The 27,115-nt window shown below is 39.0% G+C and overlaps 1 protein-coding gene across 1 annotated transcript; it reads left to right on the top strand.

Moving 5' to 3' along the window:
* On the top strand, positions 1–25,104 carry LOC140103685 (ranaspumin-like). Its single transcript, XM_072126873.1, has 15 exons — positions 1–156; positions 278–348; positions 1,046–1,102; positions 1,240–1,296; positions 2,810–2,866; positions 7,774–7,839; positions 9,900–9,947; positions 11,452–11,496; positions 11,789–11,836; positions 14,564–14,608; positions 17,081–17,134; positions 17,923–17,994; positions 20,085–20,132; positions 22,957–23,006; positions 24,936–25,104. Exons 1-14 carry the CDS (start codon positions 108–110, stop codon positions 22,966–22,968), a joined length of 729 nt encoding a protein of 242 aa, XP_071982974.1. The 5' UTR covers positions 1–107; the 3' UTR covers positions 22,969–23,006; positions 24,936–25,104.
* The last annotated feature ends 2,011 nt before the right edge of the window (positions 25,105–27,115 follow it).

Here is a 27,115-nt window from a genome sequence, read left to right as displayed (position 1 = left end):
ATGTGGGCAGTGCCATCATGTGATCTTAGGGATGTCACCTCATTTCATCCTATAAAAGAAGAGCAGTGACTTCTACCATTCACACATTGAGCTCAACAATCTCCAGAATGCAGATCATCATACTCTTTGTGCTGGCCGGTCTCAGCCTGGCTACAGGTATGTATATACTATCCATTTTATTTTAGATGCTAATGTATTGTTAATATCTATGTATCGTACATACAGTATATGTATATTCAGCTGACTTGTGTCTTCTGTGTTTTTTCTGTTTGCATAGAAAATGGATGTTATGTTCCTCCTGAGGGAGGTCCACTGATAAATCCTGAGTGCTTGAAAACTGCTTTAACTGTAAGCTTAAATAATGACTAATGTTTTCAACCTTTTTAGAACTAAATGTATATTTAGACCTTACCAGTATAAGGCCTCATGCTGAAATGGGAAACAAGCAGGGGGATCTTTGTCACCCATTTCAACCAAAGGGAGATAGGAGGGGTGAGTGCTGTTCACTCCTTTTGTCTCCATGGGAGCCAATACCTCATACCATGACTGAGCTTAAAAGAAGTCAAGAGCTGCTGCAAGCTAGCCGCAATTTGTGTTGTGTGCATGAGGCCTAAAATCTCAACTTATTATTCTAATGTAATATTTTTTTTTACCTTTTTTACCAGTCCTGGCAGGGTGATTGTTTATGGACAGATAAGATTACATGACCCTTAGCGGTAAAGTAGCCAAACCCCTTTAATTGTCATACAGTGTCACTATGGTACCAAACCAATGCCCTGTGTGTATAGATAATCATCTACATACAAAAATATTTAGGGGAAAGGGCAAATGCAGATCTGCTACATATAGTCCATGGTTTATTTCTGCTCTATAACAAATCTCTGTTTGCCATGTTATAAGATGTAATTAGCATTTTGATTTGCTAATCATAATGGTTAAGACCTCATATTGTTTAAAGTTCTCATCTCATGTACATTTATGAGATCTGGTCATGTAGTTCTGATCAACATTGACTAATATATTCATATTGTCTTTTCATAATTAGAGATTTCCAGTATTCACTAAACATTTAGCATTTTTTATCTGTGGCTACAAAGGTAAGGTAAGTATATTATCTTTGCAAATCTTCAATATTAATAAAATGTGTTAGTTAACTATATAATTAATACTACTACTAATAATCCTTATATAACAATTTGTACATTTATTTATTTATTTTTCTTAATTGTTATCCCACAGATTGAATACAGCCAGGAAGAACTTGAGGCGACTATCAGAGAACTTATAGTCATCCTGGTAAGTCAGTGAAACCACAAGATATGTTGTTATCACATTTAAATTGTTGAAGATATGCTGTAAATATGCATTTATAAAGTTATACAGATACGCTAGATCGCTTACATTTTGATTAAAGTGGACATAAGTAGTAAAACAATGGTCAAGTTACATTTTATAGTTACCGCTTTCAGTGACTTATGAGTCACTCATCTTAATGCAGAGTAAGGAATAGAGGTTTAAACAGTAGTGTGAACTGCGCCTTATTAGGGTGTTGTTTGTGTATTAAAAGGGGCTTTTGAGTATAAGTCAGCAATTTAGCGCGTGTATATATAACTGTAAATAACTGCTCTCAGCTTTAACAAAATACAATGGGTTAACAAAACTATTTTGCACATAAAGATCACAAATCAAAGACATACATTTTATTATTAAAAAAATAGAAGCATTTCAAATCTTATATTCAATACTACAGATGTACAACACAGATATCAATGGAATTAGACCAGCCAGTCTTATTCTGCACCAGATTCATATAAGTGTCTGGTGCTGGATGACAAATTTGGTGCAGTATGAGACTCTCTAGTCGGGCGCTGCACCTCCTATTAGTTGGCTTTCTTTACGCCAGAAAGTAAGGACAATTCTGTCCGGTCTTCAGTATTTTCGGTGCATGGACCTTTTTGGCCACGCCCCTTTAGTCGAGCTAGCCATAGGAGAGCCTAAAACCCCTTTTAAAGTGGTGCAGACAGGTTTTTAGTGTGATTACTAAATCTCTCCCCATTATCTCAAATAATCTCACATATTACCTCACATATTAGATCATAGACTACCTCACATACTAACTCATATCACCTCAGATGTTACCTCACATATAAACTCACATATTACCTCATATCACTTCACACATTAGTTGTATTTTGTTCATTGCTTATAAGAGCTAATATTAATGAACTGTAGTAAAATAGTAAACCGAGCTGTGATTGGTTGCTAGAACCTAAGCTGTGATTGGCTGCTAAATGCCACAGCAATCAGCAGATGGTGGTTAATAAGTGTATTTTGGAAAGCGCAGAGTTAAAATTTCAATTAAAAACCTAGTCTATGATTTTCCCTGCGTCACAGGGAGTAACTGTGCAAAATTGGTGATTGTAAATGTGACAGTGACGGTTCTTTTAGCGGACATCCACACATACAATCAGCTTTATATATTAGATGTAGCAGATGTAACAGTTCCCTGACAGAACCATTTCATTGATTTTAATTGCTTTTGTTTCATGACATCACAGTGTCACAGGGATTCAAGGAAGGCAATGGCAGGATATTGATTGAAAAGCAGTATCCTGAAAAACATGAAAAATCATGAAATGGCTCTACGGCAGACACATCCCCATAGATAATTACAGAACCCTGCTGTATACAGTATACTGCACATTATAAATAATGTTACAGTTTATGACACAGACAGTTTTGAAAAAAAATTATTGGTTACATCAGATGACCTAAAAAAATGTTCTTTTCTCTTTTTATCTTTTAACAGAAATGTGCCGGTTGTCCTTTGTTTGGCATAGAGTATTTTGAAGATGGGGACTCATTAGTAAGTCAACATAGTATCATAGCGGCAGATTTAACATATGAGCCCTGCCCACCACTTCCACGGCAGATACATCATAAAGCTTAGACCTCATGATGTATCTGCCGGCAGTGCTGCGCTGGCGTAGTTTTGAGTAATAACCTGCGAACATTCAGCCCACATGGTGTGAAGGTGGCGTAGTCATTATCAGGGCGTCGCTAGGTCAAAAGATCTGGGGCTTTCGCACAGGATCTTTTGGCTGGAGCCTCGGATCTCCCCGGGTCAGCAAGACATCTGCCCCGGAATCCACCCCTCTCTCATCATGATCTGTGTCCTAATGACATGATCTGTGTCCTAATGACACAGAACATTTGCACTCACTGCTTTCCCCAGCTGAAGCTGCAGCTTCTGGGAATATAATACTCCCAGAGGCTGAAGGACCTTTGATGATGTCATGGTAACATGACCTGCCGGGGAAAGCAGTGCACAAAGCTGCACCAGTGAGGTGAGGTGGGGGGAGACATGATAGGGAAGGGGCCTGTGTGGGCACATTACTTTCTGCGGGGCTGCGTGGGCACATTACTTACTGGGGGGGGGGCACATTACTTACTGGGGGGTTGTGTGGGCACAATACTTTCTGGGGGGCTGTGTGAGGACATTACTTACTGGGGGGCTGTGTGAGGACATTACTTACTGGGGGGCTGTGTGGGGACATTATTTACTGGCGGGGCTGTGTGAAGTAAATTACTTACTGGGGCTGCTGTGTGGGCACATTACTTACTGGGGGGCTGTGTGGGCACATTACTTACTGGGGGGCTGTGTGGGCACATTACTTACTGGGGGGCTGTGTGGGGGACATTGCTTACTGGAGGGCCTGTGTGGGCACATAACTTACTGGGGGGCCTGTGTGGGCACATCACTTACTGGGGGGCTGTGTGGACACATTACTTACTGGGGGGGGGGGCTGTGTGGGCACATTACTTACTGGGCGCTGTGTCCGCACATTACTTACTGGGGGGCTGTGTTAGGAACATTACTGGGGGGCTATGTTAGAGACATTACTGGGGGGCTGTGTGAGGGACATTACTGTGGGGGGGGGCTTGTGGGCACATTACTTACTGGGGGGGCTGTGTGAGCACATTACTTACTGGGGGTCTGTGTGGGTTCATTACTTACTGGGGGGGCTGTGTGGGCACATTACTTTCTGGAGGGCTGTGTGGGCACATTACTTACTAGGGGGGGCTGTATGGGCACATTACTTACTGGGGGGGCTGAGTGGGCACATTACTTACTGGGGGGCTGTGTGGGCACAGCCCACAGCACTAAAAGTGCCTTGCAGTGCGCAAGATATTGGATCAAGATTGGTGGGGGACCCTGGACGCAAAACCTGGTTGGGGCCCCTCTACAGAATGTAGCCCAGACAGGGTACACATTTAGCATCCATATAATAGGTAGGGTCCCCCCTTAGTCAGTAATCCATGTAAGACAGGTTTCCCCCTTAGGCATCATGCACAAAAACGTAAATAGGACCATGTTTGCATAATTTGACATAGATGTCTACAGCCCCCAGTAATTCATAAACATACATCCCCAAATAATTAATATATGCAGCCTCCAGTAATTCATACATTTATAGCCCCCAGTAATAATATATACAGTCCCCATTCGTAATTCATAAATGTACATTCCAAAGTAATTATTATATACATTCCCCAGTAGATATACAGTCCCCGGTAATAATAGATACAGCCCTCAGTAATAGATATAAAGCCCCCAGTAATTAATAGATACAGCCCCCAGTTATAGATATAAAGCCCCCAGTAATTAATAGATATAGCCCAGAGCAATTCATAAGTATACATCCCTCAGAAATTAATAAATACAGTCTCCCAGTTTTATTTGCCGCCCCCAGTTTATATATATAGATATATATATATAGCCCGCTGTTATTTATACAGCCCTGGTGATATATATAAAGCCCCCACAGTTATAATTACAGCCCTCTAGTTATATATACAGCCCCTTGTTATTTATACAGCCATCCAGTTATATATACAGCCCACAATCGCCCAGATGTATATACAGCAGCCCTCCATGAGTATACAGCCCCCCATTTATACATACACCCCCCTATAACATACAGCAGCCCCCCATGAATATACAGCCCCCCAGTTATACATATAGCCCCCCTTGAACATACAGTAGCCTCCCATGAATATACGGCATCCCCCCATGAATATGCAGCCGCCCAGTTATACATACAGCCCCCCCAATAGTATACAGCAGCCCCCTATGAATTACAGTAGCCTCCCATGACTATACAGCAGCCCCCCCATGCATATACAGCCCCCAGTTATACATACAGCCCCCCAGTAATATACAGTAGCCTCCCATGAATATACGGCATCCCCCCATGAATATGCAGCCCCCCAGTTATACATACAGCCCCCCAATAGTATACAGAAGCCCCCTATGAATTACAGTAGCCTCCCATGACTATACAGCAGCCCCCTTGAATATAGAGCCCCCCAGTTATACATATACCCGCCAATAATATACAGCAGCCCCCATGAATATACTGCCCCCCAGTTATACATATAGCCCCCATGAATATACAGCAGCCTCCCGTGAATATACAGCATCCCCCATGAATAAACAGCCCCCCAGTTATACATACAGCCCCCTTGTTATGCATACAGCCCCCGAATATTATACAGCAGCCCCCCATGAATAAACAGTAGCCTCCCATGAATATACAGCCCCCTAGTTATATATACAGCCCCCTAGTTATACATACAGCCCCCCCAATAATATATAGCAGCCCCCTATGAATATACAGCAGCCCCCCATGACTATACAGCAGCCGCTCATAAATATACAGCCCCCAGTTATACATACAGCCCCGCAATAATATATAGCAGCCCCCTATGAATATACAGCAGCCCCCCATAAATATACAGCCCCCAGTTATACATACAGCCCCCCAATAATAAACAGCAACTCCCCCATGAATATACAGCTTCCCAGTCATACATATAGCCTCCCATGAATATACAGCCCCCCAGTTATATATACAGCCCATTAAAGGAGCGAAGTGGTGGGGGCCCTGATGCGCGCGCCCTGTGCGCCCCCCCATTTTAATCCGGCCCTGAATCTACGTCAGAAACAAAATAGGATAAAACAAGTGTGTTTTCCCATAACCTGTGATATTTTTATTCTCAAGAAAGGCTTTCAGGCCCCTCTTAAAAATGTAAAAGCATCCAGCGGGACAAGGGCTTGTGGTCTCTATCATACCTCGGAGCTCATCAAATGATTGTATTTGCTTTATTAGTAGTTGCCAAGACTATGTGCAAAACTGCATTAAAATCTCAATCTAAATGGAAAGAATGGATATGAATGGAGGAGCGTCCATTAGTAACATGATAAATACACGAAAAGATACAGAATCTACTGATTTCACAGAACCAAAAAATTGGAAAGCCAACAGAGCAGAGGTCAATTACCATTGGAAAAGAATTGAGTGCTGGTTTGCAGGTCTGAAATGGGATCTGACTACCTGTAAGGGGCTGTGCCAGATGTCAGTGATGTCAGTATATTGCAGCAGCAATAATATCTGTCTGCAAATTTATTCTGTGTGTGTCTGTCTATCTTTAGGCACAACAAAGTAATATTCCTGATATATGGTATATCTGGCCACAGTACTGCTAATTATATGCTGTATACCTGGGCACAGCACTGTACTACTACTCATATGCTTTGTATCTGGGGACAGCACAGTACTACTACTGATATACTGTATATCTGGGCACAGCACAGTACTACTACTCATATGCTGTATGTCTGGGCACAGCACAGTAGTGCTACTCGTATGCTGTATATCTGGGCACATCATAGTACTACTACTCATATGCTGTATGTCTGGGCACAGCACAGTAGTGCTACTCGTATGCTGTATATCTGGGCACAGCACAGTACTACTACTCATATACTGTATATCTGGACCCATCACAGTACTACTACTCATATGCTGTATGTCTGGGCACAGCACAGTACTACTACTCATATGCTGTATGTCTGGGCACAGCACAGTACTACTACTTATATACTGTATATCTGGGCACAGCACAGTACTACTACTTATATACTGTATATCTGGGCACAGCACAGTACTACTACTCATATGCTGTATGTCTGGGCACAGCACAGTACTACTACTTATATACTGTATATCTGGGCACAGCACAGTACTACTACTCATATGCTGTAAATTTGGGCAATGCACAGTACAGCTACTCTGATCCTGTGTATATAGTTTTCTCCAGAGGTGAATGGGGGGAGATGAGCATGGTTATATATGCACTGGGCCTAGCAATGTGTTAAAACAACTCAGGACACAGTACACAGAGTTTAGTTTATGTATTTGGTCATCTCACCAGAACCAACTTAAAGGACATCTACCATAAGTTATACTAATGATAGACGTGTCCTACTAAGAAGTTCCAGAGGAACAATGTTCTTCAGGACTTCCTTTATTATAACTCTATACGCCGCAATTGTGGCAATATAGAGTTATACAAATTATGCTATTTAGTCTGTGTCGCTCTGGCTATGTCACCGTGGACGGCTGGGACTTGTATCATAATGGGGGGGGGGGGGGGGAATAAATTGTAAGATGAGTCGCTCCAGTGAATTAAAATATACTTCCGCAAAACCTGCTGGTAGATGTCCTTTAAATAAAGCTTCCTTGACATAATACTGGTAGAAAATGATATTCTGCCAAGTAATATTACATACAGTCATACAGAGGATTAAAAAAACATTTTAAAAATGTAACTTTACCTTTTGTGCATTTCTAAAAGCTTTTGAGAATAAAAAAAATACTAGTAGACAGAAAGCATGTTCAACTATTGTAATATTTACTCCCATTGCAGGACGTCATTTTAGCAGTACTTGGAAAGAGCCTGTATGAGGTGTCAGAGGAACTGTTCCACGTGCTTGTAAGTTTTTCTATCTCCTATACTGCCGTTACTGTAGAATTCAGGAATAGTATTTGTATATCTATAAAATAAAAACTATGAAGCTGGATACATTTTATATCTTTTCATTTATGTTATTCTGTCTGGAATTAGAACCATCAATAGCTGCAGAAACGTCTAAAAAATAAGATTAATATTTTTTGATAGTTTCACATTTCACAATGAAGAAATCAAACCCCTATAACATGAATTGTTGTCCTGAAAATGTATAGATTGACATAATTATGTAGCAATTTGTTCCAATCAAGGTTACTATTCGAAAATTATAATGTAGACTCTGTTCATATTTCTAGATCAGAGTTTTGACAGCCTTTTTTTTCAATTTTTTTGATGGATCCATTTAACTTTACTGCTTCACACTCAGCGACAGATATATCTGTCACTGAGCTCTGCTGATTAACACTCAGTGTATATATGTTATATATGTATAACACTCAGTATATATATGTCACTGAGCTAACACCAGCTCAGCTCGTCATCAGAGATGAGCTGGCCTCAGTATACACAGGTGTAACTAACAGCTGACACCCCAATGTAACACCTGCTGCCGGAATGAGCTATGGCCGTGGGTATTAATTATTTAATTCCCGCAGTCAGCAAAAGCCCGGCATTTAAATTGCCTTCTGGGTGTCTCTGGCCCCCTACATCACACGCTTGCTGTCTTCAGGGGTGCCAATCATTGCTGTGGCTACCCAGGGGTCTGATCAGGACCCCAGGGCCATCCGTAGGTCGTGCATGTAAGATCCTAGAACCATCCTGGATATTTTAGTTGGTGGTGGTTTGTGGGCCTCAGTCCTTATGACTGGCTCCCATTAAGCACAATGGTGGCACTGAAAAAGTAAGAAGTATTTATTCATTATTATTTATGGTGTTCATTCAGGTCATTTGCCTTCATTTTCCAATCTTTTTTTCCCCAACTTTTATTGTGATTTTCACAGTGTAAGACATATTGGGGCAGATTTATCACACATAGTACATCCGTTTTCTGGAGAGTTTTTACAGCTCTCATGTTTACTAAAGCCCACATTGGAATACTGAAATCTCTTCTAGGTCTGAGATTTCTAGTTCCTACGATGCGTTTAATAACTTGTCAAAACATGTTAAATCCGGCCTGCATTGTGCTGGGGGGGGGGGGGGTATAAATTCCTGCCCCCCCCCGTAGTGTGCACCTCATTTTTTCTCATTTCAATGATAGGAGCTAAAACAGCAAAAAAAACTGAGTAAAATTGTGAATAAAGGGTTAAAAGTGATCTTTATTGTGTTAACATCACTATGGGATTGAAATTTGAGAACTTTCTTTCATGTGAAAACCCCATTAAAATACATTGGCAGGGCTCATTTACTAAGGGTCGCCCTGAGCACTTATGTCGGACCATGCACGTTCTTCATGGCTAAAACGGCTTGCACAGGTATTTAAGAAGTGTGTGCGCTGCTATTGTGGCGCATGCGACCCTTTTGTGGGGCAGCTGCGCTGGCTTCTATGCGACACAAATGAGGGGGCGGGCCAGTGGGCTGTCCGACTGATTCGGACTGAGCGCCGTATTTAAATTAAATACTTAAATTGTATTGCACACTGCATGTTAAAAATTCACCACAAAAAAGATGGTGAACTCTGTCGGACCAATGCAGGGAAGCGACACATTCATGATTTCTGGCGCACTATCTTAGTGAACCGCTGCACGCTGCATTATAGACGGACAATGCACTTTCAGTGAACTGGAGTGACCAGTTAAGTAAATGTGCCCCAATATGCAAACAAAAACAAGAATATAGAGAGAATCGCTGAACCTTTGGTCCCACAAGTATCAGGTCACACAGACAAAGCTAAAAAAAAGGTAAACTTTTTAAGGTTCCCATAAATCTAATTATATTTTCTATTAATACTACGTGAAAAAGAAATTGATACTGCCTATTATTGTTTCTATTTAAATTATTTACCAGACTAGGTGTAATGACAAGTTCATTTACCTTTCAACTTTTATGAGTATAAAAAACTAATCATCACCATTGTGTTTCTCCAGGACGCTCTAGCTGTAAGTGAAGGTGGAACCGATCTACTATGCAAACTGGTAAGGTTACCATTATGTATTTGAAGGGTAACCGTCATATGAGATCATTTTTTATTTTTTGTGCGGGGGGATGTGGTGAACATTTTTTGTAATATACTCCCTGAACCAATTCTGCTTATTATGTAAAAAAAAAAAAATCAAGCTTCTCCCTCCCATAGAGATGCGTATTCCAGTCTGTACAGTGTGTGTCTAAGGAGGCTGCATGAGCTCACATCTAATCTTCCTGTGCTTGGTTATACTGGCAACAAGGGTTAACCCCTTTACTTTCAGCTCCATGTTTGAAAATAATGTTCATAGCATACAGCAGCCACAGAGAGAGCAGAGAGGGACAACACCCACAGCTGTGTAACCAACAGGAGAGAAAAACCTTTCTTCAATCCTGTAGACAGCAACATAAGAGTAACTCCAAGAACACGTCTGCAAATGGTGGCCTTGAGCTGGCCACAAAAAACAGCAGCTCACGGTCATTATAGAAATGCATTGTGCATGGGTAGCTGGCTGTCTTCACTGTGAAAGATAGGGCAGGTCCTGTGTGGTCGCCCAACTCTATATGGAGAGGGGAGGGGTGAGCGGTGCTACTACTGCCCCACACACAATAAATGATTGAAAATGACATTTACTCTTTGCGCTTTGGAAGAGATTCATTTAGACCTTTTAGTTCCCCAGCTTTGAAGGGGTTTTCACACAAACTAAAGTTAACTTGCTAATCAGTGGGGCTCTCATTGCTGAGACATCCCACAGATCGCGAAAACGAGGGGTCCAATGGGGTCCCACATACCTCTGTCGGACCCCTCGTCAATCCATCAGAATGGAGCAGACGGCCGCGCCTGAACGCTCTGCTCCATTAATCTCTATGGAGCTGACGGAAATCCTGTGGATAGGGCCTAACTTTAGTTCATGGGAAAGCCTCTATTCTATGGAATATACATAAAGGAAGAAAGAGGCGGCACTCACAGAGCCTGTGGAACACCTTCTTTATTCAGCAAACGGTGTGGTACAGGGGGAACGCTGGAGCCATACGGCGACGGGCCGTTTCGCGCTTGCTAGCGCATCTTCAAGGTAAACGGCTTGAAGATGCGCTAGTAAGCCTCTTTCTTCCTTTATGTACATTTTGGACCTTTTGAGCTCAGACTGAGCAACACTGCTACGGAACCTCACAGCATCGGTATACTACCTATTTGTTCCCAGCCACTTGTTTCACCTATAAATCGCACCTGCGTGGGCACACACCAGATATTGAGCTGTGCGGAGACGCTGTACTTCTCTTTGGACTTGCAATCTATGGAATATACTGTTTCTTTGGAATTCTTTGGAATATGTGACTATAATATATAGTACATAGATGGAACAAGTGTGTAATCATAGCTAGTGGTGTTCAATATTACTATGAAATATATTCTCATAATCTCTCTAGTAATGCGCTACATACGGTAATATATTAATAATAAAAATATGTCTGTAGAACTCATACTATAAAATCTGGTATTTCTATTTATAATTACAGACCAAGAAGGCTTTGTTATCAGACTGTTTGTGGAAGCTCACGGCGGTATGAATAATTTTTACACATTTGTAGAAACAAATATTTAAAATACCTACAAATATTTATTATTACAGGGGAAGTGTTGTATAAATCAAAATAATAAGATTCAACCTCAAATCTTTTGTATGTATCTACTACTTCAGTCATATTATAATTTCAGTAATTTACACATATCACAAAGATTTACCTGTTTTGCAGATAGCTGAACGTTGTATAGTGCTGGACTAAAATAGATCTCTAGATCACTGATAATGACCTCTATAACAGAAATAACCCCCTTTTATATTCTTTGATTTAGGTTGATCTTGCTAAATTGCCTGAAGACCTAAAGCAATTAATTTGTAAGGTAAAAATATCAATTGTAATGTTTTTTTTTAATTTTATTTTAACTTGTTTTTATTTATTATTATTTACTCATTTTTTTGTTTATTGTTATGTATTATTTATTTATTATTGATTTTTTAAGACAAGAAACCCAATGTACTATTTCTTATGTCAGAATATTATATGTATGTTTATGGGAAAATAAATCAATTGCAATGTTAACAATGAGAAATGAAACCTTCAGACCAAACACATATTAAATATTTATAGACATAGTGATGAGTTGTAAAAACACATATATCCTTAATGTACTACTAGGGGCTAAACTCAAGCAGAATGATTACTTTGTCGGCTGTGTGACATGGGCCTGACGAGTTTGTTGAAAGGTTATATATAATTCAAGGAAAAAATCTCTCTGCTATTTTAGTTTCTCCCATAGACCTGTATAGAGAGCGGCTGCACCTGCACAGCAAACTCTCCATTCAAGTCCATGGGAGCATCGGAAATAACCAAGTATATAGGCCTTGTTGATCTTCATTTGGCCCAGCTGTGAGAAGGTGGCAGCAACGAGAAGTGCTTTTTAACCCTTTAAAGATCTGGCCCTTTTTTGTTTTTTCATTTCCATTTTTTACTCCCCACAATCAAAAATCTATAACTTTTTTTCACACGTAAGGAACTGTGTGACGGCATGTTTTCTGTGTAACAAATTGCACTTCATAGTGATGGTATTTATTATTCCATGTCGTGTACTGGGAAGCCGAAAAAAAAAATTCCAAATGCAGTGAAATTGGTGAAAAAATCCATTTGCGCTGTTATTTTGTGGGTTTGGATTTCACAGCTTTCACTGTGCACCACAAATGACATGTCTTCTTTATTCTTTGGGTCGGTACGATCACGGGGAAAACAAATTTGTATAGGTTTTATAATGTTTTCACACATTTACAAAAATGAAAACCTCCTGTATACATTTTTTTTTTTTAGATTTTCCCGTCTTCTGCCTCTAATAACGTTTTCATACTTTGGTGTATGGAGCTGTGGGTGGTGTCATTTTTTGCAAATTTTAATGATGTTTTAAAAGCTACGATTTTTAGGACTGTATGACCTTCTGATCAATTTTATTGCATTTTTTCTATATTTCAAAATAGCAAAAAAGTGGGACTTTCAAATTCGGGTGCTATTTTTCCATTACGGGGTTACGCAGTGAAAACAGTTCTTATATTTTGATAGATCGGGCATTTTCGGATGCGGTGATACCTAATGTGTTTGTTATTTTTACTGTTTATTTATATTTATATCAGTTCTAGAGAAAGGGGGGTGATTTTAATTTTTAGGTTTTTTTATTATAATTTTTTTATTTTTACTTTTACTATTTTTCAGACCCACTAGGGTACTTTAACCCTAGGTTGTCTGATTGATCCTACCATATACTGCCATACTACAGTATGGCAGTATAGGGGGATTTTCGTCCTTATTCATTACAATGTGCGAATCGCACATCTTAGGAAGACCCGTGGCTGTCATGGCAACCAAACGCCGCTCCCCGATGATATTGCGGGGAGTGACAATCTACTACAAAATGGTGGTGCCTATGCGCCCCCATCTTTTTGAAGCCACCGGAAGCTTTGCTGGCGGCGATGTGTGGGTCTTCACCCGGTACATCATCGGTAAGTCTTTGCTGCAATATGCAGCAAAGACTTACTGGCTATGGAGAGGACTCAGCCCGTGAGCCCTCTCCATACATCCGCATTCGACCGGTGACGTGCTATTACATCACGCGTTGTTTTAAGAGGTTAAAACATACCATTTATTAATAATCATAGATCATCTGCCAACACTTAAACAGAGACCATAATCAATGTGCATACAAGCACATGAGCAGTTTGTTCACACAGGCATGTTAGCGGTGTATGACGCCGAACATCTGCATGTGGCCATTTCAAAAGACACTTACTCCACCCGATGTGGTGACGTGCAGGTCAGTATCCAAGGCAGTCCGGACACTCTAGTTATCACTCTGTGATACGAGAACCAGAAGTGCATCAGTACGACCTCCAAGGTTGCACACTACCGCAACACAATGGCAAGAACGCATGACAATGCATTTGTTAATGGTTAGCCTGGAATACATCATACAGGCAAGGAGGGACATACAAGTACGGGAGGCGGGGGTGCCATCAGAGAGATGATCGCAGATAGATATAGGTCACTATGGTACCAAAAGCTTTTGAACAATGTCAGGAAAAGGGCACTATAGTGCAAGATAGCAAGAAATGAATAGAGAATACCAAAACGAGGGCAGTAGTAGGTAGTAGTGGTTAGTAGGTGTGTTGAGAAGGCAGCGGTCCTAAATATAATAGATGAAGAAACTGTATAATACATAACAAAGTAAACAGCAATACTGTATGACCATAATGCTACGTACAACATCTTTATGGGCCAAGTAAGTAAGGTCCATATGGAACTAGTTGAGAGCTGGTCTAGCCACATAGCAGATGTTGTTGAGCTAGATAAAACAAGCACAGTGTTACTGTAGAATAAGACCATTGGGTGTCACTGTGTATCCACCGGGCTTCTCTCTGTAAGACCCTCCAGTCCCAGTCACCAGCTATGGGAAGTGGCTCAGGGATCTGCAGCTATCATGTATTTATGACATATTTTATGGATATGTTATCAATACACCTAATGGGAAAATATTTTAACTGACTAAAATGGGAAATACCCATATAATTATCTGTGTTTTGTTTTTTAGGGTGATCGAAATGCGATAACTGCAAAACAAGTTATCACAATCTTGGTAAGTTTTAAAACTTTTAATCTAAACAGCCACTTAACCAGCTATAAAGCACCATGTGTAATAATACATTTATACTTTCATGTTATCTACTATGTATCACAGCTTTGTGATCAATATCATTGACCTGATACAAGACAATAGTTCTAAAATAACCCATTAATGATAGTCCTAAACAAAGCCTTCCTATTTGTTATAATGCAACATGTGAGAGTAGCAGTGGGGGAGGCTAGGATATTTTGGGAGTATTGGCAGGTACAGTGTACTATGACAAAGTTGTCTTTCAGATAACATTATGGTGTTTAAATTCACTGTGTTGGGTAGAGACACTAGTGGTGGCTCCAGGAAAATGATGTAAATGTATGTTGAAATGTATGGGGAAGAAATTAAGCCCTGGACACCCTTCTCTCACCAGCCCCATTGTAACTGCCTTCATGCTTACTACACCTCTGCCATTAACAATTGTGCAGCTCCAAAAGGCTCCATTATTCGGGATAGGAGACTTACATTCATACAAGAACCGATGTATAATGCACAGTTATTGGGAAGATCATTAATAAATAACAGTTATTCTTCTTATCCAACAGTGAAGGTTTCTCACCACCAGCTGTATGGATCATTCTGACAAAAATGTCAGTTTAATCATTGGCTGCAATTTTTGAAGCTCTTAGAAAACATTTAAAGTAAATCTACCTCCAGGATGAAGGATTGTAAACTAAGCACACTGACATACAAATTTTACTTTCCCCTGATGTTATTTATTATTCGCTGCCATGTAGTGGGAAGCCGGAAAAAAATTCCAAATGTGGAAAAATTTTAAAAAAAAATGTGTGCGTCACGTTCTTGTGGGCTGTTTTTACGACTTTCACTCTGCGGTCCAAATAACACCTCTCCTTTATTCTGTGGTTCGGTACGATCGTGGTGATACCAAATTTATGCAGGTCTTATTGTGTTTTATCACATTTTCAAAAATTAAACGAATGTGTACAAAAAAGAAAATTTATTTTTTGCCATCTTCTGGCGCTAATAACTTTTTCATACTTTGGTGCATGGATCTGTGTGATGTGTCATTTTTTGCAAAATGAGGCGACGTTTTCAGTGCTACCATTTTGAGGACTGTGTGACATTTTGATCATTTTTTATTGCATTTTTTATGTCATGTAAAAAGGTGTAGAAGTCGCATTTCGGACATTTGGGCGCCATTTCCCGTCTCAGAGGTCACCGCCGGCCGTAACCGTTTTTATGTTTTGATAGATCAGGCATTTTGGGACGCGGCAATACCGAATGTGTCTGTGATTTTTACTGTTTATTGTGTTTTATATCAGTTCTACGGAAAGGGGGGTGATTTGAACTTTTAATATCTTATTACTTTTTTACATTTTTTAAACTCTTTTTTTTTCTTTTTTTTTCACAATTTCTTAGACCATCTAGGTTACATTAACCCTAGATAGTCAGATTGTTCCTACCATGTACTGCAATACAACTGTATCGCAGTATATGGCATTTCTGCACACTATACATTACAATGAGCCGCTGGCTTCATACACCCTTCATAGCTCCGTGGAGGATATATCAGCCACGGAGCATGAAGGGGTTAATAGTTAAAGCCCTTTCTTTGTAGAAACAAGGTCATGAGAAGCTAAAAATAGAGTGGATCCTGCCAGAGGGGGCATACACCTGCATGTAAGTGCGCTTGGTTTACAACCCTTGATCCTGGTGGTAGATTTCCTTTAACCTGAGTGGGCATTTGCTTGAAATGATCTTTAGAGTACTTTTCTTTGCAAGTTTTATTGTGTATACTCTTTTGGGCTGACAGTCTCTCTACATATCCTCAATATATCCCATGTAATCAAATAGGTGAGTGAATAATCAATTTTTTTCACTTGAAAACCAGCATAGTTAGATCAATAATACTTTTGGGAAAAACATGTAGAAATATATATATCTATATAATCATCCAGGAGTTTTAATTACTACAAACTGTACAAATGACTTCTATTTCTATTCATTTTTTCTATTAATTTTTTTTCAAGATATTTTTAAAATGGTATCTTTACACATGGCATTATGTACAAAACTAATTGACATTTCTTTAAATGTATATTGATATAAGTTCAGGCTCTTCTTTGTTGCAGATTAGGTTACACATAACTCTATTTTTACTTTTCTGGAATCATAGGTTACTAGTTTTAAAAGACCCTAAAAATATGCATTGATTATATCAACTAGATTAGGATTGACTGCTGTGTAGAAATGGATCTACAATTATTTACTTCTTCATATTCCACAGGACATGGAATAAATAGCAAATGTAATTATAAATCATGCAAAGGGAGAATATCCTAAATAAAATTCCAATATTTCTATGTCTCCAATGGCCTAAAATCGCTGTCAAATTACTAAGTAGCTTCTTTCACTAGAAATGCAAAAAATCCAATGCAAGTTTTATTATTTTTTTTTTTGTTTTTGCATTAGAAAGATATTACTTGCCTTGCTGGGGATGCATTGGGCATTGATGATAAGTGGTTGGTAAGAAAACTTCTTTTTATTAATAAACTCTTACAATCCTTCCACATGATTTACCATAATCGACTCTCATCATTTCTCACACTGCCTTAGGTAAAAGTTTAATCAGTCTATAGGGGCTTATTCAGAAGGGCCTTGTTCACATCTGTATATGTATGCAATACGGGAATTTCTATATGGATATTCATGTGTCTGTTTTTTACACAGAAGAAGCATGCGCTATTTTTTTTCTCACATGTGGACCCACAAAAAAAAGACAGCAGACTAATGATATTTGTGTGCAGTCCTTTTTCCTCAGACACTGAGGAATCAGGTGCTAAAGACTTGCAAACTATCCTGTTTTTTTTTATGTGACAAAAAAAAAAATGATGCCATATGGACGTGAAAAATCTCTGATGCTGATACAATACAGACACAACATGGATATGGTTCTTTGCGGACACAAAGTGGACATGACCAACTTTGACTGATGTAAGCTCACATCTGTAGGGGAGACTTCACAGCTGGTTGTGTAAGAAAACATTGACAAAAAAATCCTGCATAACAGACACCACCCTAGATGCCCAAGGGACTACATTCTAGTGAGCCATGGGTTCAGTTTTTACAGACTAGAACAAAGGAGATGTGATGGGCAGTCCAAAACCCTAATTTTGGATTTCTTTTCTAGAAATAACATTATATTTCTCAATTCAATTAGATCAGCCAGAAATCTTACTATAGTTTGATAACTTTAACATGTTAAGATGACTTTAATGCATAAGTAACACAAGTACTTTACAAATGTATTACAGGATGAATTACTCGAACACCTTGGTGATGAAGGTCTAAAAGATTTGCTGAAAGAAGTCATTGATGTACTTGTGGTAAATTATTTTAACATTTTACAAACTTCTAGTCTATTTAGACAATATTATAACCCACTTCTATGTGAATGATGCCAAATCTGTTTAATACTGGTTAGTATCACAAATCTACAATACTCAATTATATTAACCCCTTTCCGACATTGGACATAGTACTACTTCACGGGCAGCAAGGACTTGCCACATCGTGATGTAGAACCACGTCCAGCTTCTGGCACCAGTTGCCGAATGCCACCGATGCCAGAAGCTGCATGTGTCGGCTGTATATTATAGCCGACACCCGCCGCTAACACCCGCAATCGGAGATCACGCTGACCACGGCGTGCAAGGGTCTTCTGTACTAGAACGACCCCACCCCCACCAGCCGTGGTCTGCCAGTGCCCCAGGGCTGCGTTATCCTGTCCGGGAGCATTCTAGCTTGAACACACTGAGCATGTGCAGCATGCTCAGTGTGTTATACAACACAGTGTAGTACATCTGTATTACACTGTGTTATAGGAATAAGAGCTTGAACAAGCGATCAGAGCATCGCTTGTTCAAGCCAACCTGTAAAAGTAAAAAAAAAGTTTAAAACACTTTATAAAAACATTTTTTGATAAAACAAATTAATTAAATAAAGTGAAAGTCAACTTAGCACCAACTTTCCCTTAATAAAATACTTACCTAATAAAATACGAAAAACACAAAATTATGAAAAAAACCCACATATTTGGTATCACCACATCCGTAACAATCTGTACAATAAATCAGTAACATTATTGGACCCGTTCGGTGAACGCTGTAAAAACGAAACCCGAAAAACTTGCCTAAAATGTACGTTTTTCAGAAAATCCATTCACAAAAATGTTCCAAAAAGTGATAAAAAAAGTTAAGTGCACCAGAATGGTACCACTGAAAAAGGCAACTCAACACGTACAAAATAAGCCCTAAACCAGCTCTGTCAACCAAAAAATTATAAAAGTTATGTCTCCGAAAAGATGGAGATACGAAAATAAATGAGATTTTCTCTATATTAGGTTTTCTTTAGTAAAATTGTAAAAATATTTAAAGAACTATATAAATGAGGCATCACCGTAATCATAGTGATCCATAGAATAAAGATAATATGTTATTTTTATGGTACAGTGTACGGCCCCCAAAAAATACAAGAAGAAAGGAAACCAGAATTTACGATTTTCTTTCCCTACATACATTTAAGAGTTAATAAAATCTCATCAATGAGCTAATGAATAACTAAAATTAAGTATTTGTAAAGTGCATCTCACGTCGCTGAAAATAAGCCCATGTTTGTCCAACTTAAAAATAAAGACTGTAAAGCCGTTAAAAAGGGACGATGCATAATCTGCTCTGAATGGCGCAGCTTCCCTTCAATACCCTGGCGTGTGCCCAGTATGGGGGATTGTTATACTTAGGAGAAATTGGGTATCAAACTTTGTGGAGCGTTTTGGTATTTTATCCACTGAGAATGTGTGTACATTTTTTGAAAACAGATTCATTGAAAATTTGTAAACTGCACACGATTTTCCCTGTAAAAAAAATTAAAGGGTTAACAAACTTCATGAAAGTTGTTTTACATACGTTGAGGGGTGTAGTTTCTATAATGGTGTTATTTATGGGGTTTTACTATTTATAAAGGTCTCTTAATGTGACTTGAAATCTGAGCAGGTCCCTTAATAGCCTGATTTTGAGTTTTTTATGGAAATGTGAAAAATTGCACCTAAAGTTCAAAGCCCCATAATATCTTACAAAAATGAAAGGAAGAGGATGTGAGATAGTGTAACAGCTTGTGAAGACAGATCATGGAGGGGGGCTCAGGGGAAGCCTTTCAGGTTTCTGAGCATAAATATAAAAGTTGATTTTAGACGGAAGGAGGCCCCATTCACAGTGCCAGGATCTATGAGTTAGTGTTCCTGGTTAATCATTCTTGATTTTGATGGAAGATTTGCTTTAATGATTTCACTCATTCATGAAAATTTAAAAGACCATATACCGTATATACTCGAGTATATACGGTACTTCAAATAATAGAGTCCATTACTGTGCCTGCAGTAAGAGCATATATTAAAAAAAAAACTTTTATGTTATTACAGAAACTTCTCGGACCAGGTGGGCTTTTCCATGGCGTGGTTTGTCCTCTGGTAAGTGTACATGCATGATTGTTTTATAACATTACACAATTCCTCCTCACATTTTCAAAATGAATATCTATATATATATCGTATATACTCAAGTATAGGTCAACCCGATAATGAGCCGAGGTCCCTAATTTTAACACAAATAACTGGGAGAACTTAATGACTCAAATATAAGCCTAATGTGGGAAATGCATTGGTCACTGCTTCCCCGAGTGATGTAGTACCCCATGCAGCCCTCCCCTAGTAATGAAATGCTAAACAGCCTCCCCTAATAATGAAATTCCAAGCAGCCTCCCCTAGTAAAGAAATGCCCCATGCAGACACCCTGTAATGAAATACCCTGCAGCCCCCCAATGATGAAATGCGCTGCAGCACCTCGGTGTATAAAAAATTAACTTACTCACCTTCACCATATGAACATACTCACCTTCCGATGCTCCTCGATTCTCTGCGCAGATCCTCTTAGTTCTTCTTTTCACTTGCAACAGAGCAGGCAGAAACGTGTTCATGCGCTCTGCCCACACAGCAACACCGCTGTGCCATAGTGTGCACCACAGGCAAAGCGCATGGACGCATCTTCTGCCTGCCCTGTTCCGAGTGACGGGGAAAAGGAGCAGTGGGGAAGATCTGAAGGTGAGTACGTAAGTTTATTTTTTTATTCGCTTGTGTATAAGCTAAGTTGTGTTTTTTTTCAGCACATTTTTTGTGTATAAGGCAATGAATAGTGAATTTCCAAGTATTCTCACACAGTAGTTAAAACCAAACAGCATAGGAAGTGATGTGGCTTAAAGATATATATTAGAGGGTTGTCATAGGCTGCTGATGTGTTCTACTTTTCTGAAATGGCAAAAAAGTGGAAGTTTGGACATTTTGTGCTATTTTCTACGGCACCAATAAAAACATCAGGTATCAGGTATCCCCTGTTTTTCAAAAACCCTGATCTATCTAAATAGTAAAACAGTTATTCCCGGCTGAGAACAAAGGGGTTCACTGCCGGGAATAACTTTTTAATATTTTGAGAGATCAGGGTTTTTGGGAAACGGGGATACCTTACTGTACCTTATAATTTTTTTGGTTTATTTATATATCAGTTCTAGGGAAAGGGAGGTGATTTAACCTTTCAGGTTATTATTATTTTTTTGCAATTTTGTAACTTTTATTTTTATTTTAATATTTTTTTTAATTCTGATCTTTGCCTGCTGCAAATGGTTAGAGCTGAGGCTGAATGAGAGGACTAGGAGTATATCATAGATTGCTGTCGTGCCAACCGATCCATACCCCCCTGATGACCTCATGGGGAACGACAATTGAATTTAAGATGGGGGACTGCATGCCAGGATTTATCAGTTGATACGGAAAGAATTCAGACCCCTTTAAAGTTTTCTCTCTTTGTTTCATTGCAGCCAGTTGTTAAAATCAAAAAAGTTCGGCTTTTTTGCTCATTAATGTGCACTCTGCCCCCATCTTGACAGAAAAAAACCAGAAATGTAGATATTTTTGCTAATTTATTAAACAAGAAAAACTGAAATATCACATGGTCATAAGTATTCAGACCCTTAGCTGTGACACTTATATTTAACTCGCATGCTGCCCATTTCCTTCTGATCCTCCTTGAGATGGTTCTTCTCCTTCATTGGAGTCCAGCTGTGTTTAATTAAACTGATTGGAATTGATAAGGAAAGGCTCGGTGTGAGCCTTGTCTATATAAGACCTCACAGCTCACAGTACTGAGTAAAGGAGCTAAATACTTATGACAATACATTGTGTTATTTCAGTTTTTCATTTTTTCTTGTTTAATAAATTGGAAAAAATATCTACATTTTCATTTTTTTCTGTCAAGATTAGGTGCAGAGTGCACATTAATGAGCAGAATAAAGAACTTTTTTGATCTTACTATTTGGCAGCAATGAAACAAAGAGTGAAAAATGTAAAGCAGTCTGAATACTCTCTGAATACAGTTATTCCCTCTGCCACCATTGCCAGTGGCATTTAACTGGTTATCACCCATGATTGGTTCCAGCACTGGTCGCATGTGCTACCAGTGAGTGTTTGCTGCAATATGCAGAAAAAACACACCCTATATGGAGAGGGTTTTGCACGTGAGCGCTCTACACACCGACTTCCCGATGCTGTGCCATAATAGTAAATCAGTGCATTCACTGTTTTCAATTGTTGAATTTCCTGTTGTCTCCTAAAAACAAAACTGCTGTCCATGGATACCAGCAGCGGGCACCACGCATTTTGAAGCTGCCAGATTCAGCGCTCATTACCACAGGATGAATGTAGGGTAGCCTGTAACTCCAAGTCATTTTATATGAGAAAAAAATGTAGTTTCTATGTGCAATATCTCCAGCAGCGGTGGTCGTATCCAAGGACATCTGCGTTTCTAAGCGACCATATGACTACATTTAAGGGAAATTATCTTCACATAGGAACATTTTTAACAACGGCCAATTGAAGAAATGTATGCATTAATTACGCTAAACGTGAATGTCCACTTGGTAACACCCCTCTTCTACTGTAATCCTATTTGTGATGTAAATTAGATGACTGCTGCATACAAAACCTCAACAGAATTGGCTGCCTATAAGTAAGCCACCTTTAGTTGAAGAAATATAAGGAAATGGACAATTGTGTAAAAAACCAACAAGAAAAAAATGATTAAAAAAGAGCAATTTGCAAGAGAAAACCTCCCTTTAAAGATTCCCTCTAGAAAGCCAATTTTGATCATTTATGGCAGGACTTTTACAAGACATTAGTGTTGTGTTTCTGTGTTTTTAAACATATATTTTGCTCAACTATAACTTCAATATTATCTTTTATTTAGTTTGGCGGCTGAGGCCTTGCTTATTTCAAAAAGAAATCCCAACAAATCTGGTAAACTGTGCAAAATCTCATTTTTATTTCTTTATTAAAAATTTGATATTACTGGAACATGGAACTTTCATATGTACCATATTTTCCGGCGTATAAGACGATCCCAAACTTTTCCAGTTTAAATATAGAGTTTAAGGCTACCCCTTTTCAAAGTATTTATTGTATAAATTATACAAAGTCCACTTATTAATCAACATACAGCCATTAAGGCCACATTCACATGATGCATTTACATTGTGCTCTGAAACTTATTGCAAACTCATCAGGCAAAACTCCTATCCAAAAACACAAATAATAATTAAAATATGCAAAACACAAGTTCAAAACACAAAGCAAACACAGTGCGGCACATTTACTAAGAACAGTGCAGTCAATACTATGTGCAGTTTGCCTGTGTAGTGTGCAGAAGGAGCCAGATTCAAGATTTCTAGCACCTGTTCTTCATAAATCTGGTGCTCCCTGCACTGCTCTGATAGATTTCAACACTTTTTTTTGGTGCACCTTTAACATAGGGCGAGCAAAACAATTATGCCGAACATGTTAAAACTGGATCACGGTACAAGTGAGCACTGGAACCACCCCTTCAGTGCAGAAATTTGTGTTCCATGAAGAATATTGCAGCTGCGACACAAAAGAGTCGCGTGCGGCACAAATGTGGCTCAGACCCTTCTTAAATACATGTAAAAGCAGTTTTCACTTGAAAGAATGTGTAAAGTCCAACAGGAAAATGTTGCATGGAGCCAAGTTAATTTTCTCCCATTGTGTGAGAGCAGTCTCCAAATATATTGTGTCCTTTAATTATTATACGGCACCTCCAATATAATGGCAGATGCAGGGCAGATGCAGCCCTGCAGGTTAACACCTGCAATTAGTACTGGGTGTTTGCTGCATTGAGCACCTTATTGAATAGACCCCTGACTTTTGAAAATATTTTCAGGGGTTAAAAATAGTCTTCCACGCCAGAAAATAAAGTAATAGTAAACTTTTGGACATGCACCTACCTCAATATTTCTAAAATAGAGATGTCTGAACTTAAATGACATCTACCACCAGTATGAAAGACTGTATGCAAATGAGCCTGAGGGGCTCCAGCCTCCATTAACACCTTTGGAGCCTGGAGCCCTTCAGGCTTATTTACATTCAATCCTTCATCTTGGTTGTAGGTGTCCTTTAAAATGGAAAAATAACTGCTAGAGCCTACATTATGTAATAGGTAGGAAACAAAAAAAAAATCACTGCAATATATATTTACGGAATCATTTGGCTAGTAAAAATTTTTTTCATATTTTCCCCTCTTTACATCTATGGATTTGGAACAATGTCATCTAGATAGTGATAGTGATGTATACACTCCTAGACCAGATGAACATTGATCTTTGTATGCCTGCTATCAGTTTTTATTCTTTTGCGGGGGGCACACGGACAGATTAATTTGTATAGGCTTATGCTCCGTGAGGGTCAGTTCATCTGTGTGGTGGCTCAGAGCAGGACCTGTTCCTGCCCTTGTTTGGGGATGATGTCTTCCCAAAGAAGTCTATGGGAACGTGAAATACACCACACGGATGACACACAGGGGTCATCTGATGCAGCTCGGCAAGGGACTACACACTGATGACATGTGGACAACAAAAACAGACCAAAGATTAGTTATTTGCAAACAGAGATCAGCACATGTTCATGTTCAGGGACCCCAAACCTGAGATTTAAGAGATTGAGAAAGCAGAACACAATCCTTTATATCCGTGTTTTACACAATCCCTTCCCTTCCATCATTATCTCTCCTCCAAAATGTTTCACTATTAACACTACACCTTGTGTTGATTGTAATAGGGCAGGCACTACTATTGTATACTCCAAAAAAGGTTAAAGCTGTGTATATGACGTCGCATTTTAATTGATTATTTATCGTACATATCTATTTTTTTCTAGGGACTATGAACTTAGAAAGTAGAAAAGACGAGAGCAAGCAATAAAAAAGAATAAAAAAAATATAAAACCTTATGATTAATCCTTTTGATTTTGATTTTCTTGATGATCAACCAATCTGTTTCTATAAATCTAATGTTTCATCCAATCAATAAATCTTTCTTCTAATCAATCCATTTGTGTTGTTTTATTAAGTTATACTGAGATTTCTTGATGCCACCAAAGGAACAATTCTGTGGTCTGTCCTCCATCAACTCATGTACAATATATCTTTAAAGTAAATCTACCATCAAAATCAAGCATGATAATCCAGGCACAGTGACTGGCCTCCTCCCTTCTTTTTTTAAATAAGGTAATTTTTATTGAAAGAGGGATTCTTCACCCCCCTTTTTACCCCAACAGGCACAAACATTACATGAATAAAGCAAACATAAAGGCTGACACAGGCAGTATATCTTTACAATATCACATGTGTCCATTGCATCCATTGTTACAGTACAGTATGAATACTTCGCAGTCTTCAAACATGCAATATATAAAAAAAAATACAAAGAAAAAGACCCACCCAGAACAATACCCCCCTCCCTGTGTGCCAGCTTCAACTATAACCAAATTGTTGCCTTATTTCCTGTCCTGGGCATATTTTACATTTTACCAAAGATAGTTGATATTCAAGACTTGTTCTTAGTCTTAGAAGGGCTGCTGATGGTAATCCAGGAGTGTCCATCCATTTTCCCCATATTTTTTTGAACTTCCGAATGCCATTCTGCTTAACAAAAGTGCTATATTCCAACCTTATAACAGCATTCATACGATCTATGAAGGTCTAGGCCTAATCCAGTGTGCCACTATGACTTTCCTAGCTTGATACAAAGATCTTTGGATTGCTAAGTTATGAGGTCTTGTAAGATCATACACTTGGAGTACTCCAAGGAGACATGTCAGTGGGGTTTCATCTACAGTGTTTCTTAAAAAATTCCCCTGGGAGGCCGTCTATACCTGATGAATTCTCGTTGCGGAGAGTTCCCAGGGCCAACTACAATTCCTCTACCGTTAGTGGGGCTTCTAATTGTTTTTATTTTGCTCCTGGTTTAAGATAGGCATTGGAAATATAAGATAGCAATTCCTCGCTGTCCTTTGACAACCTAGTGGTATAAAAATTTCTGTAGTAATCATGGAAAACTCTCAGAATGTCTCCATCAGAGTTTACTATGGTATCAACGGAAGCAAAAATCTCCCTAATCTGATTTGAGCCTTCTTGTATTATATTAGATAAAAGATGTCCAACCACCTCTCCCTGAACATAGTACTTTTGCTGCAGGAAAAGTCTTTTATCTCCTGCTATTTTTACGAGAGCCGTTTAATAAGTACCAGTGTTAGAAATGAAGACACCATTTTTTCAAAAATATTTCACCTTCTTCTTCCGGTGCATGTGAGTGCTTGATCTTGCGACACAAAACGTTTTTTAAATTCTGCAGTTTTTCCAAATCAGTCGGGTTGTCCGATGGCCAAACCCTTATTTCTGTTGCGTGAAAGCCGGCGCCGATGCCCCAAAAACCGATCGTGTACGCTCACTTTAACCATGTTAGTCCCTAGACTACACCTATCAAAAAACACCACTAGATGGCTGTAGAATGTCATAAAATCAATCTATTTGTACACAAAGACAAAATTAATCAGTAAGAAGTATTAAGTTTTACATTTGTACATAGTAAAAGAAAAGAAAAGAAGTGTCTTCCCCTATTTAAATCATTCATAGATAATTGGTCTGGGCTCAACTATAAGCTTTCTACTAAGGAACCCCTTACAAAACACTACAATAAAATTCACCTTGATTGACTATCCCCTATGATAAAGTTACTTCAGCTGTGAAAGTCAAGTAGTGAGGTAATTATTTACCCGTCTGTCCAGGCTGTGGTGGTAGGGGGCTGATACGCAGACCAAAGGGAAGAGACTCGGAGTCCAGGAGCCAAGCGCGGACTGGGAATTTAAAATGGCCCTGGAAAAAACTATAAAAGAGGCCCCATTTAATGGGCAGAGTCAAAACAAGTGGGTGTGGTCAGATAAAGTGGGTGGGGTTATAACAGACAAATTGTTGGTAGATGGCCTTAATGCAAAACAAGAACATCTTTTGCTAGTAAGTGAATCTAATGTGCAAAGAATGTGACCTGTTGATCAGTAAA

The sequence above is a fragment of the Engystomops pustulosus genome, chromosome 10 (assembly GCF_040894005.1).
Source record: "Engystomops pustulosus chromosome 10, aEngPut4.maternal, whole genome shotgun sequence".
In the NCBI taxonomy this organism is placed as follows: Eukaryota; Metazoa; Chordata; class Amphibia; order Anura; family Leptodactylidae; genus Engystomops; species Engystomops pustulosus.
This window is presented reverse-complemented; position numbering and strand designations above follow the sequence as displayed.